At 48.7% G+C, this 13720-nt stretch overlaps 2 protein-coding genes across 2 annotated transcripts in view; one reads left to right on the top strand and one right to left on the bottom strand.

Moving 5' to 3' along the window:
- The window catches only part of LOC102462711 (olfactory receptor 14A16-like), a 93015-nt gene that overhangs the window by 24413 nt on the left and 54882 nt on the right, over nucleotides 1–13720 (bottom strand). The window lies entirely within an intron of this gene.
- On the top strand, nucleotides 11959–12963 carry LOC142821070 (olfactory receptor 10P1-like). Its single transcript, XM_075911863.1, has one exon. It carries the CDS (start codon nucleotides 11959–11961, stop codon nucleotides 12961–12963), a length of 1005 nt encoding a protein of 334 aa, XP_075767978.1.

The following is a 13720-nucleotide window of genomic DNA, read 5'->3' as shown; positions in this document are numbered from 1 at the left end:
GTGACCGGCACACACCAACCCAGGGGCCATCCACACATCCACCTGCAGCCCCTGGATGCTCACAGAGCTCACAGTTCCCCTAGAGCCAGAGGAAACTTACCCACCTGGCCCTCGGATTCCTGCTCTGCTCAGCAACTATTCCCAGGCACACTTTTTTGGGAAAGCCACAAGAAGTGTGTCTAACAAAGGACGGAGATTGGAGAAGAAGCTATTCTGCGCATTCCTGAGAAAGATCCATTTTATGTCTTGTCTCATAACTTCATGCCTGTGTGTTGTGTGCGGGTCTGGCAGAGAGAGTGTGGTGTGTAACACTTTTCCATGTGCCCTTAGATGTGTTACACATTTGTGTGTGTAAGGCTTTGCATGGGTGAGACATCTGCATCTGCCTCTTTGTACGGGCAGGCTATGTTTGGGCATGTGTATTGGAGTTGTGTGCGGGCAGCGGGGAGGAATTGTATGCAGTGGCAACTAAATGCATCTCTGTTACATAAAAGAACCAGAACTGTAGTTGAAATGAGAAATTTTACTGAATAAATAGTTCCGTTATTCCTATGGGCAGCAAACACAAGCAGGCTTGGAAGAATTCAGACAACGGCTCCATCTACAATCACAGAGCACTAGAACTTGGAAGGGACCTCCAGAGGCACTGAGTCCAGCTCCCTGCCCTCATGGCAGGACCAAGCACCATCTAGACCATCGCTGGCAGGTGTCTGTCCAACTTGCTCTGAAATATCTCCAGGGATGGAGATTCCACAACGTCCCCAGGCAATTTATTCCAGTCTTTCACCACCCTGGCAGGTAGGAAGTGTTACTTGCAGAACAGAGGCAGGTGACACCGGCGTAGGGGGTTTCTCCATTGGAGAGGGATCACCCCTTGTTCCATCGACAGAAACGCTCTGCCAATCATGGTGCTGGGAGATCGGGTAGTGCAGCATGTCTGGCAGGAGTGTGTTTTTCATGCTCCCCCCCCACTGATATAGCTCTGTTCACCAGATGTTGAGATTCAGACTAGGCACTGGAGGGGGTGGTTGGATGGAGATGGGGGGGGGTAGGACGTGAGAACGGGGCGTAGGCAGAGCTGGGACGTGCCTCGGCGGGCGAGGCGTGTTTCTGTGTGTGGCATTGGCCAGTGCAGTGGGCGTTGGTAGGATTTCAACGGTGTCTTAATCAGCAAAGGCATGCCGCGAACCGTGCTAGACCCCCGTAGGTATCTCCAGACACTGGGGTGGCTGGAAATAGAAGCTAGCACAATTCCTTCCTTTTTAATGGGGAGCCCAATGAACCATTGAGACAGTTTCCCAGCTGGTCTCTCCATCATGCCCACCCTTCACATGAGGACTGGAACTATTTGGGGGCATGTCTCTGGCCAGGAGTGTACCAGAGGGCAGACTGGGATGACCACACTGGCCTTGGGAGCAATGAATCCATAGGTCTGAAAACCTGGCCCTGCGGGATTTGCTTGAGGTCCCCCAGGGAAACAGCAGGACCAAGTGTGTGTGGGGGAGGGCCGAATCCCAGCTTTCTGCCTTCCAGCTCATTGCACCATCCACCGGCCCCTTCCTGAGCAGAACGAAAAGCTGCCCAAGTGCTCCAGGGTTCGCCCTCTCTCCCGTGGCGCTGACTGGATGGGGCTGGGAAGCCGATGTCACAGCAGGAGGATCTCAGCCTGGTGTGCGCTAGAGAATCCTAGAACCCTAGAATGGGAAGGGACCACGAGAGGTCCAGTCCCCTGCCTTCACGGCAGGACCAAGCACCGTCTAGACCATCCCTGATAGGTGTCTGTCCAACCTGCTCTTCAATACCTCCAGAGATGGGGATTCCACAACCTCCCTGGGCAATTTATTCCAGTGTTTCATCACCCGGACATGTAGGAAGTTTTTCCTAACGTCCAACCTCAACCTCCCTTGCTGCAGTTCAAGCCCATTGCTCCTTGTCCTGTCTTCAGAGACCAAGGAGAACAAGTTTTCTCCCTCCTCTTCGTAACACCTTTTTAGATACTTGAAAACCACCATCATGTCCCCCCTCAGTCTTCCCCTTTCCAAACTAAACAAGCCCAGTTCTTTCAGCCTTCCCTTCTAGCTCATGTTCTCTAGACCTTTCATCATTCTTGTTGCTCTTCTCTAGACTGTCTCCAGTTTCTCCACATCTTTCCTGAAATGCGGTGCCCAGAACTGGACACAATACTCCAGCTGAGGCCTAACCAGTGCAGAGTAGAGCAGAAGAATGACTTCTCGTGTCTTGCTCACAACACTCCTGTTAATGCCACCAAGAATCATGTTTGCTTTTGTTTTGCAACAGCATCACACTGCTGACTCATATTTAGCTTGTGGCCCACTCTGACCCCTAGATCCCTTTCTGCAGGACTCCTTCCTAGACAGTCGCTTCCCGTTCTGTGTGTGTGACATGGATTGTTCCTTCCTAAGTGGAGCACTTTGCATTTGCCCTTATTAAACTTCATCATATTGACCTCCAACTATTTCTTCAGTTTGTCCATAATTTTGAATTATGACCCTAACCTCCAAAGCACTTGCAACTCTTCCCAGCTTGGGATCATCTGCAAACGTAATAAGCGTTCCCTCTGTGCCAATATCTAAATGGTTGATGAAGATATTGAACAGAACTGGTCCCAAAACGGACGCCTGCGGAACCCCACTTGTTATCCCTTTCCAGCAGGATTGTGAACCGTTAATAACTACTCTCTGAGTACGGTTATCCAGCCAGTTATGCACCTGCCTTACAGTAGCCCCATCTAGGTCGTATTTGCCTAGTTTATTGTTAAGAAGGTCATGTGAGACTATGTCAAATGCTTTACTCAAGTCTGGGTAAGCCATGTGCACTGCTATGAACCCCTACAGGTGGAGTGAAAATCCCAAAGCCAGAGATACGTCCCTTCACTCTCTGGTTCCCAGAGCATTCCCTGGCTGTGTCCTATAAAGGTCCCAATTTGAGATAAGTGGCATTGGGTATGCAGGGAAACCCAGCACAGGAACTTACTCCAATCCCCCTTCCTGAGGGAGGGGACAACAGAGACGGAGAGAATTGGAGCTGCCTGAGCCTACATTTTCAGAGCATGCTGCTTTGACACAGGAAGAAATCTCTGCAGTGCGTCCAGGATACATAGAAGGTACCGGATTCCTTAGATTTTTCAGTTTAGAAAAGAGGAGACTGAGGGGGGATACGATAGAGGTCTATAAGATCATGACGGGGGATGAGAAAATGAACAAGGAAAAGAAATAGGGGTCACCATATAAAATTAATACATAGAGGCTGCGTCTAGATTGGCATGATTTTCCGGAAATGCTTTTAATGGAAAAGTTTTCCGTTAAAAGCATTTTTGGAACAGAGCATCTAGATTGGTACGGATGCTTTTCCACAAAAGCCTTTTTGCGGAAAAGCGTCCGTGCCAATCTAGACATGCTTTTCCACAAAAAAGCCCCGATTGCCATTTTCGCGATCGGGGCTTTTTTGCAGAAAACAAAACTGAGCTGTCTACACTGGCCCTTTTGCGCAAAAGCTTTGCACAAAAGGGACTTTTGCCTGAACGGGAGCAGAATAGTATTTCCGCAAGAAGCACTGATTTCAGACAGTAGGAAGTCAGTGCTTTTGCGGAAATTCAAGCGGCCAGTGTAGACAGCTGGCAAGTTTTTCTGGAAAAGCGGCTGATTTTCCGGAAAAACTGGCCAGTCTAGACACAGCCAGCAGGTTTTAAATAAATACAGGGAAGTGTTTCTTCACGCAGCACTTAGTCAACCTGTGGAAGTCCTTGCCAGATGATTTTGTGAAGACCAGGACTTTAACAGGGTTCAAAAAAGAACTAGATACATTCAAGCATTGTGTGAAGAAATCCTGCATTTTGTTTGTTTTACCTGCTGCCTCTGAATTTCATGTGATTACCCTTAGTTCTTATGTTATGGGAACAAGTAAATAAGTTTTCCTTATTTACTTTCTTCACACCAATGAAGATTTTATAGACCTCTATCATATCCTGCCTTGGTCTCCTGTTTTCTACAATGAAAAATGCCACTCTTACTAATCTCTTCTCATATGGCAGCTGTTCCAAACCCTGAATCATTTTTGTTGCTCTTTTCTTAATTTTTTCCAATGACAAGATAGCTTTTCTAAAATGAAGTGATGAAATCTGCAGGCAGTGGTCAAGATGTGGGCGTCCTGTGGTTTTATACAGAGGCAATACGATATTCTCTGTTTTATTCTCTATCCCTTTCTTAATGATTCCTAACATTGCTTGCCTTTTTGACGGTCGCTGCACATTGAGTGGATGTTTTCAGAGAACTCTCCACCAGGAGTCCAAAATCTCTCTTGAGAAGCTGTAGTTCATTTAGTCCCTGCCATTTTATAGGTATAATTGGGATTATGTTTTCCAATGTGCATTACTTTGCATTTATCAGCTTTAGAATTCATTTGCCATTGTGTTGCCCAGGAACTTGGCTGTGTGGGATCTTTTGGAAGCTCTTCACAGTCTGCTTTGGACATAACTACCTTGAGCAGTTTGGTATCAGCTGCAAATTTTACCACCTCACTGTTTACCCCTCTCATCAGATCATTTATGAATATGTTGAATAGAATCATTCCCATGTTAAATTTTCCCCAACAAATGTTTGTCAAAAAAGCAGTTTACAGTGATCAGACTTTCTTTCTTTCTTTCTTTCTTTCTTTCTTTCTTTCTTTCTTTCTTTCTTTCTTTCTTTCTTTCTTTCTTTCTTTCTTTCTTTCTTTCTTTCTTTCTTTCTTTCTTTCTTTCTTTCCCCATACACCCCCTCTATCTATCTATCTATCTATCTATCTATCTATCTATCTATCTATCTATCTATCTATCTATCTATCTATCTATCTATCTATCTATCTATCCCCACCTCCTCTTTCTCTCTCTCTACCTACCTTTCTATTTCAGCACCGTTCAGGATTTGGCCCTGCTCTAGCAGTCCTGTGTATATTTCTCTTCCCATGGATCACGCCCACATGAGCCACATGGAAGGGGCTAACCAGACTGAAGTGACGGAGTTCATTCTCCTGGGTTTCTCTGCCTCCCCGGAGCTGCAATGGTTACTCTTTGTGATGTTCCTGATCATCTATCTCCTGACCATCGCCACCAATGTGTCCATCATCACCATAGTCCGGAGCTGTGCGAGCCTGCACTGCCCTATGTACGTGCTACTCGGCAACCTCTCCTTCCTGGAGATCTGGTACACCTCAGTGACGGTCCCAAAGATGCTGGCTGGGCTTCTGCAGGGGAATAGGTCGATCTCTGTCCGTGGATGCCTTGCCCAGATGTCTTTATTCTTCACCATGGGTTCCACCGAGTTCTTCCTCCTCGCAGTGATGGCCTATGACCGCTACTTGGCCATCTGCCACCCCCTGCGCTACTCCATCATCATGTGCAACTCCTTGTGCTTCAAGCTCTCGGCAGCGGCATGGCTGTCTGGCTTCCTGGCTTCCTCCATCCTCACCGTGGCTGTGTCCCGGTTGTCGTTCTGCGGCCCCAACGAGATCGATCACTTCTTCTGCGACTTTGTCCCCCTGGCCGAACTCGCCTGCTCGGACACGCACCTCAGCAAATTGGTGTGCATCACGCTGACATGGGTCATAGCCGGGAGCTCCTTCCTCCTCACTGCCGGTTCCTACAGTTGCGTCATGCAGACAGCATGGCGGACACCTTCGGAGAGTGGTCTCCAGAAAGCTTTGACCACCTGCGGCACCCACATGGCGGTCACCGGCATATTCTACTGCTCGGCCCTTTCTATGTATGCCCGGCTGCCTGTGATGGAGTCCTCCAAAATGGACAAGGTGGTATCCCTGTTCTACTGCGTCCTGACCCCGCTGCTCAACCCCATCATCTACACTCTACGCAACAATGTGATGAAGGAGGCACTCAAGCAAGCAACGAGAACTTCTGGGTTATTTAGGGTCTAAGGCAAAACTTTCCCCAGGTATCTTCATCATGCTAAGGGGCCCCAGGAACCTCACTGAGGCTGGGCGTGAAGCTCCTTTGAATTAGGAGGAGTTAATCAGAAATCTTCCACCAAAGACAAAGGGGGCTTTGTGATCCTGCCTAGGAGTTCAGACCGAGCGGGTGGAAGGTTGTTGCTGAGTATTGTTTGTTGTTTTGTGTGTGTGTAAGGGTATGTCTACACTACAGCATTAATTTGAGTTAACTTAATTCAAATTAGTTAATCTGAATTAAACTAATTCAGATTAACGCATCTACACACAAAAAGCTGTTCGAACTAGCGATTTGCCTGTGTAGACGCTAGGAAAGTTAATTGGAAATAATGGCTGTTATTTCAATGTAACTGTGATGTGTAGACATACCCTAAATGCGGGGAGGGAAAAGGGTCATGGGGGGAAGAGGTAGAACACCCAGGAACTGATCACATACTGGCATGGAAAGAGAGGAAAAGCAAGAAAGCCCAGCAGTAGCCTGTGAGTCTATGGCATCCCTGGGAAAAGTTGGAAGGAGGAAGTTTAGGGGTTGGGGTTGATTAAAGGGGCAGGACTTTGCACATTCCATGTAAATAAACAAGAGTGGGTGAAGGAAAACACCACACTCCATCAATTTCTACTTCCAGGCAGAACAAGCTCAAAATATGCTTCGTTTTTGTTTGAGAGGTTGTAGATGCATGCAAAACAATGTTATTCCAGCACGGACGGGCTTTGTGGATGGTACAAAGATCCAGAGAGGGTGTAACCCCTGGTAAACAACAATGCAGACAAGGCTGGAACTCAAGTTGTGTGGGAGCTTATTTGTTTTTACTTCGGCTAGAACCTACAGCAGCCACTCCTGCTGAAATCCTAGATTTGTTGATGTCACTAGGAATTTCACATTGTATAATTTGTAATGAAAGAAGTGCAGGGGTTCAAGATTTTAAAATTTTACTTTCCAATTAATATGGCAAGTCCAGAAGTGCTGGGTCACCCAATTCCTCTTGACTTTGTTCTGGCTGGAGTTTGAACGTTGCCCCACTCCTTACAGAACTGCAGACCTGGATTTTCAAAGGGGCCAAGTGGAATAAGGCACTCCCATGCAATACAAAGACTCTATTTTTCTGGCCATTACACGGGTATTTCTGACCAGAGGGTCCCTTTCCCGAAGCATTGCCAGTTAAGGAAGACAGTTGGTCTCCAAAGGAGGAGAGGAGCGATTACAACTTTCACACATACTCAGAACCTGCTCTCCGGTGTGCTGCTTTACCCAAGACCCTTCACTCCCATCTGCCCCACACACTGTAATTGCCATATCCCTCTCAGAGCAGGGACCTGAACCCAGAATAGCTGATGTTCTAAGCCAGGGTTTCTTAAACTTTTTAAGACCAAGGAACAGCAAAGAATATATTTTCTTTATGAGGAACACCAAGGATTTTTTGTTGAAAAAAAAAAAAAGGTGGTGGGTGGGGAAAGAGACGGGGAGGAGGGAAGTTACTGAGCAAAAAAAAAAAAAAAGGGTTGGGGGAAAGTTATTGAGGAAAAAAAGGTTGCCTGCTCCTTTAAGGGCGGCCATTTTGAACTTTGTTGTTCTCCGCGGCACACGTCCAACTGCCTCATGGTACACCAGTGTGCCACAGGACATAGTTTAAGAAGCACTGCTCTAGGCAGTCACTGCTCTTGGAACAGACTGCTCTCCAGTCACTGGCAAAGTGACTTGTGCTGTGGTCTGTCTGTGTGTCTATTTGTTCAAGAACTCATCCTAAATGGCAAGAGCTAGGACCACCAAAATTACTAGGCAGATTCCTCTTTTCCTCGCTTAAAGCAAGGTCAGGATTGGGTGGGGCCAGGAAAACAGGAGGTGCCTGGAATGGGACTGTTTTCCAGAACATGGAAAGGGAGGGGCAAAGGGAGGAGGGATGCGAGCCTCACAATCACTACTAGGGGGCAGTGAGTGCAGGGGAGAACTATCCTGCAGAGTGATCACTAGGGATGGAGCCCAGTGGGGTAGACAGCTAGGGGATGGAGCTCTGCTATCCCCTTCCTGCCTCAAACTCCAGCCCCCAGCCCTCGGCACTAGTGATGGGCCAGGTGGGGGGAGAGAAAGCCCTCTTGGGAGCACCACAGGGCTAGGCAGCACCGCTCTGCTGCTCCTCACAGGACCCCACTTTGCCTGTACCCAGTGTGGCTGCAGCACCCCAGCCTGCACAGTCTTACTCTCCCAACCCAAGGAGCACCAGTGGGGAGGCTTATGCGGCCACCCCCTTCCCCTGTCACCGAGTCTGGGCCCAGGAAGTACTGGCGGGGTAGACCTGTGTGGCCCCTCCTTTTCCCCTGGCCAGGCCTGGGGGTCCTGGTCGGGGAGGTGCACACATTCCCCCCGTCCCCTCTGCCTCCTGGACTGGGCTGCTCTCCCAAACCTTCCACAACCTCTAGACCTCCCCAGCAGAAGGAGTTCTGCAGAAAGGAATCTAGGGGTCAGAGTGGACCACAAGCTAAATATGGGTATGTCTACACTACCCTCCTAGTTCGAACTAGGTGGGTAATGTAGGCATACCGCACTTGCAAATGAAGCCCGGGATTTGAATTTCCCAGGCTTCATTTGCATAAGCGGGGAGCCGCCATTTTTAAATCCCCGCTGGTTCGAACCCCATGCAGCGCGGCTACACGGGGCTCGAACTAGGTAGTTCGGACTAGGTTCCTATTCCGAACTACCATTACTCCTCATGAAACGAGGTGTACTGGTAGTTCGGAATAGGCACCCTAGTCCGAACTACCTAGTTCGAGCCCCGTGTAGCCGCGCTGCACGGGGTTCGAACCAGCAGGGATTTTAAAATGGCGGCTCCCCGCTTATGCAAATGAAGCCCGGGAAATTCAAATCCCGGGCTTCATTTGCAAGTGCGGTATGCCTACATTACCCCACTAGTTCGAACTAGCGGGGTAGTGTAGACATACCCTATGAGTCAGCAGCGTGATGCTGTTGCAAAAAAAGCCAACATGATTCTGGGCTGCACAAACAGAAGTGTTGTGAGCAAGACAGAAGAAGTCATTCTTCTGCTCTACTCTGCTCTGATTAGGCCTCACTTGGAGTATTGTGTCCAGCTCTGGGCACCGCATTCCAAGAAAGATGTGGGGAAACTGGAGAGGGTCTAGAGAAAAGCAACAAAAATGATGAAAAGTCAAGAGAACATGAGCTGTGAGGGAAGGCTGAAACAATTGGGCTTGTTTAGTTTGGAAAGGAGAAGACTGAGAGGGGACATGATAACAGTTTTCAAGTATCTAAAAGGGTGTCACAAGGAGGAGGGAGAAAAACTGATAACAAGAAGCAATGGGCTTAAATTACAGCAACTGTCAGGGAGGTAAAACACTGGAATAAGTTGCTGAGGGGGGTTGTGGAATCTCCATCCCTGGAGATATTGAAGAGCAGGTTGGACAGACGCCTGTCAGGGACAATGTGGCTAGTGCTTGGTCCTGCCGTGAGGGTAGGGGATGGAAGTTGATGAGCTCACACGGTTCCTTCCAGTTGTAGTGTTCTGTGGTTCTACAATTCTGTGGTTCTATACTGAAAGCCAGGCTTGACAAAATCCTAGCTGGGATGATTTAATTGGGGTTGGTCCTGCTTTGAGCCGGAGCTTGGACAAGATGGCCTCCTGAGTTCTTTTCCAACCCGTATCTTCTATAATTCAATCAGCCTATTTGTTCTTGAACTCTGTAGATAGAAATGATGCCTGCTTATCAGACGTCCGTATCCCTGAGAGGCACAGCCTCTCTAAATTTTGTCCAGCCTCTAAAGTCAGCCTTTACTGCGAGAAATACAGCTTATGCATGAGGAAGAACATGTGTATAGAAAATGCTTGGAGAACTTGTCCTAAACCAATATTCTTGACTTTGATCAACAAGGACAATGGGGCTGGCAATCCGGACTGGACACCTCTGAACTTCATGGCAGTTTCTGAGTTGATGTCAATGAGCAAAGTGCTTCCAAACGGATTCTCCCGGGCACCCGGCGTCACTGCGAGCCCTGGGGACTTGCTCCCAGCGCTCACTGAATGGTACAGAAAGGGTTGTGGGAGATTCACGGGCAGAGAACCTCCTGTGCCTGTGGTCCTTGGGTTGCAGAAAGGATGCAGTGAGCTGAAAGTGGGACGGTTACACCATTCAGAAGCAGGTACGCATGAGGCAGGTGGTGGCGTTTTCCTTAGTTACTCTTATGGCCCCAAATTCATTTTCTGGTCATAAATTGACTCCAGAATTGAAGGAAAAATAGAGAGAACGCCGTCATTCTCTGCCTCTCCGCCTTTCTATTTATCTCCTTGTAACTCCTCTTCTCCCTCTCGCTCTGTCCACACAGCCTATCTATCTATCTATCTATCTATCTATCTATCTATCTATCTATCTATCTATCTATCTATCTATCTGTCACACACACTTGCTCACTCCATCTAATTTGCTCTGTAATGTACCTAATCTTCAGAATTTTCCCTCGTCTCTGTCTCTGTTTCTGTCTGTCTCTCCCACCAAAGATGCTGGGTATCACACCTCACTGCCAAGGCAAGTGATTTTTGTGAAGGACTCTTCTCTCGGCCTCTTGGCCCTGGCTCCAATGGACTCACCAGAGGCACCCATCCTATGACATCTCTAGCTGTTGGCTTGTTCTTACTCTCACCCAGGTTTGCGAGTCCTACGGAGGCCCTGGGGAATCCTGGCTGCCCAGAAGAACAGGAACTGGTCCAGCTGCATCCCAGCCATGTCAGAGGTCAGTCGAACCCCAGCAGCTGGCAGAGATGTGTTAGATCCCCTGGCAGGAGCCCTGCCTCTGGGCTGCATGTGGTCACTTTGGCTCTCGGCTCTGTCTTGCCCCCTCGCTGGTGGGCTGGCAGGATGTGAGGATGCTTCTTACAAATTACTCCCAAGGCTGCCGTGTCACGGGGAAAAGAAGGCACCAACACAGGGATTGTCCCCTTCTTCCCTGGCTATTTGTGTGTGTGTGTGGGGGGGGGGGGGAGTTCCTGCAGCTTCCATGGCCCCCAGGCATTGTGACCAACCCTGCAGGGGTGCAGTGCAGCTCAGGTCTGGCCAGGCTGCCCCTTCAATGGGGCAATGTCATGATTATGAGGGTTAGCCAGCAGCCTGGGGATTAAGGGGTTAACTACACTTAGCCAGGTGGAGTGACCAATAGGAATGTAGGTGGGACTTTTAAACTGGGACAAAGGAATTTGGGTTTTTCCCTTTCTCCTTTTGTCTCTCTGAGAGAGCTCTCTGCAGCTACAGAGAGGGACAAGCATGTCTCTCTCTCTCCAAGACACCATTCTCCATTTTCTGTAAGTAGGGTAAAGTTTAGGTAGTTTCGTTAGGCTTTATTGTTTTAAGGGTTGGGTATGGGAGCTGAGATCTGGCACTGTTTAAAAGATGTTTTGGCTTTTCTTTGTAACTTTGTAACATTTGGGTGGTGGCAGTGGAAGTTTTATTCCCAAGATCTAGGTTTTTAAGATTTTGGGGGAAGTTTTATACCACGTATGATAGATAGATAGAGGGGATGTGTGGGGATAGATAGACAGACAGACAGACAGATAGATAGATAGCTAGATAGATAGAGGGGGTGTGTGGGGACAGATAGATAGATAGATAGATAGATAGATAGATAGATAGATAGATAGATAGAGGGGATACGTGAGGGGAGAGAGAGAAAAAGAGAGAGAGAGGGAAAGGGTGTGTGGGGATAGCTAGCTAGCTAGATATGGAGAGAGATATCTATCTATCCCCATACTCTCTCTCTCTCTCTCTATCCCCACATATGCTATCTATCTATCTATCTATCTATCTGGTCACAACGGGACAGAGCTGAGTCACTTTAATGAGTGTGGTTGTGCGCATGTGTGTTTGTCCTCGTAGGACTAAACAGGGAGTTTCAAAGGCAGCTAAGGGATTTAGGTGCCCAAATGAGACTGGAGTGCCTAATTCCCTTTCACAGTACATCCCATGAAGCCCTGAATACCTATCTGGTCTCAACAGGACAGAGCTATGAAGGGAAACCTCACTGCTGTGACCGAGTTTATCTTTCTGGGCTTCTCAGATCTCCAGCATCTGCAGTCCCTTCTCTTCATCCTCATCTTACTCATCTACCTTGTCATCCTGGTCGGAAATGGTCTCATCATTGCTGTCACGTTGGCTGACCTGGCTCTCCACACCCCCATGTATTTCTTCCTCCGGAATCTGTCAGTCTTGGAGATCTGCTACACCTCCGCCATCATCCCTAAGACTTTGGCCAACTTGCTATCAGAGCATCAGGGTCTCTTATTCCTGGGCTGTGCAATCCAGATGTTCTTCTTCATTTTCTTTGGCAGTACGGAGTGCGGCCTGCTGGCTGTGATGTCCTACGACCGGTACGTTGCCATCTGCCACCCCCTGCGTTACTCACTCATCATGAGCAGGAAGGCCACCTTTTGGATGGCCGCTGGGGTGTGGGCTGCCGGCAGCGTCGTGGCCTGTGAACAAACGGCTGCCATATTCACGTTACCCTTCCATGGGTCTAATAAAATCAACCATTTCTTCTGTGACGTCCTCCCTGTGCTTCGGTTGGTGAGCACGGACACTTCCCTCATCCAGGCTGTTCTTGCCTTCCTCACTGTGGTCGTCATCGTCTTGCCCTTCCTCTTCATTGTTGCCTCCTACACCAGTATCATCTGCACCATCCTGAAGATGCGCTCGGACGAAGGCCAACGCAAAGCCTTCTCCACCTGCTCCTCACACCTCATCACGGTCACCTTGTTCTACGGTAGCACTTTCGTCACCTACATGAGGCCCAGCTCCTCCGGCTCCGTGGACCTTGACCGAGCGATTTCTCTCTTCTACACCGTCGTCACGCCAACATTCAACCCCATCATTTACACCCTGAGGAACAAAGACGTCAAGCGGGCTCTGAGGAACCTCTGGGCGAGGAGTAGGATTTCGTTGTTTTCATTAAGAAATATTTTCTGTTTTCTCTGTTCATCGAGCCACATGGAAGTGTCTCAATGTGGGGTGTGAAAATATCTGTGTTCTTGTTTAGAAACATGGTGTCTGATTGGATGTCCCTTTGCAAATCGGTGTTGTTTCCTGATTGAATGCATACGGTCACACAAAAGGGGGCTGGGAAGGAGGCTATTACGGACACAAGCAGGGCAAAATATTGACTCAAACTACATGAATATGGAGAATGTTTGGTGACAAATGTGCTGCCGACATGCAAAAGTGAAAAAAGGTCAAACTGCTTTTTCTGCTTCCCATTGTCAACATTTCCTGGCCACATGGCTAGTTCCCCTGTCAACAGAGCAAAGCAGTGTGGGGGAGCATCCCACTGGGTAGTGTTGTGGGAAGGCAGAGCTGACCCCTGAACTTCTAGGGATTCCCTCGTAGCTCTGGGAGCTCTCTGTGCTGGGAACATCAAAGCAGCACAGCCGTATCTTCAGCCCTCCGCCTGCAGCAGCAGCCGGCCTGCTACTGGATTCCTAGCAAGGCAGAACAGGAGCAGTCCCATCATTTTCTCTTGGTTTGTTCCACAAAGGGAGCAGCTCACTCAGCTGGCAGACACTTCCTGGAGCTTTGAAAGGGGAGGGGCGCAGGCGTGCAGGGCAGCAGAGACCACAATACACTGAGCAGAGCCATCAGGGCTGGGATGCTGGCGGAAGCCAGTTCTCTCGAGAAAACAAACAGCAGAGTCCACACTGGCTCTTCGGACACAATAAAGAGAGGGGAAAAGACAAAAGTGTCTCACAAGGGTGGAAGTTTTTTGTCACCCAAACTG

The sequence above is a fragment of the Pelodiscus sinensis genome, chromosome 30, assembly GCF_049634645.1.
Source record: "Pelodiscus sinensis isolate JC-2024 chromosome 30, ASM4963464v1, whole genome shotgun sequence".
Lineage (NCBI taxonomy): Eukaryota > Metazoa > Chordata > Testudines > Trionychidae > Pelodiscus > Pelodiscus sinensis.
Note: the sequence above shows the minus strand (reverse complement) of the source record. Positions and strands in the feature narration are given on the sequence as shown.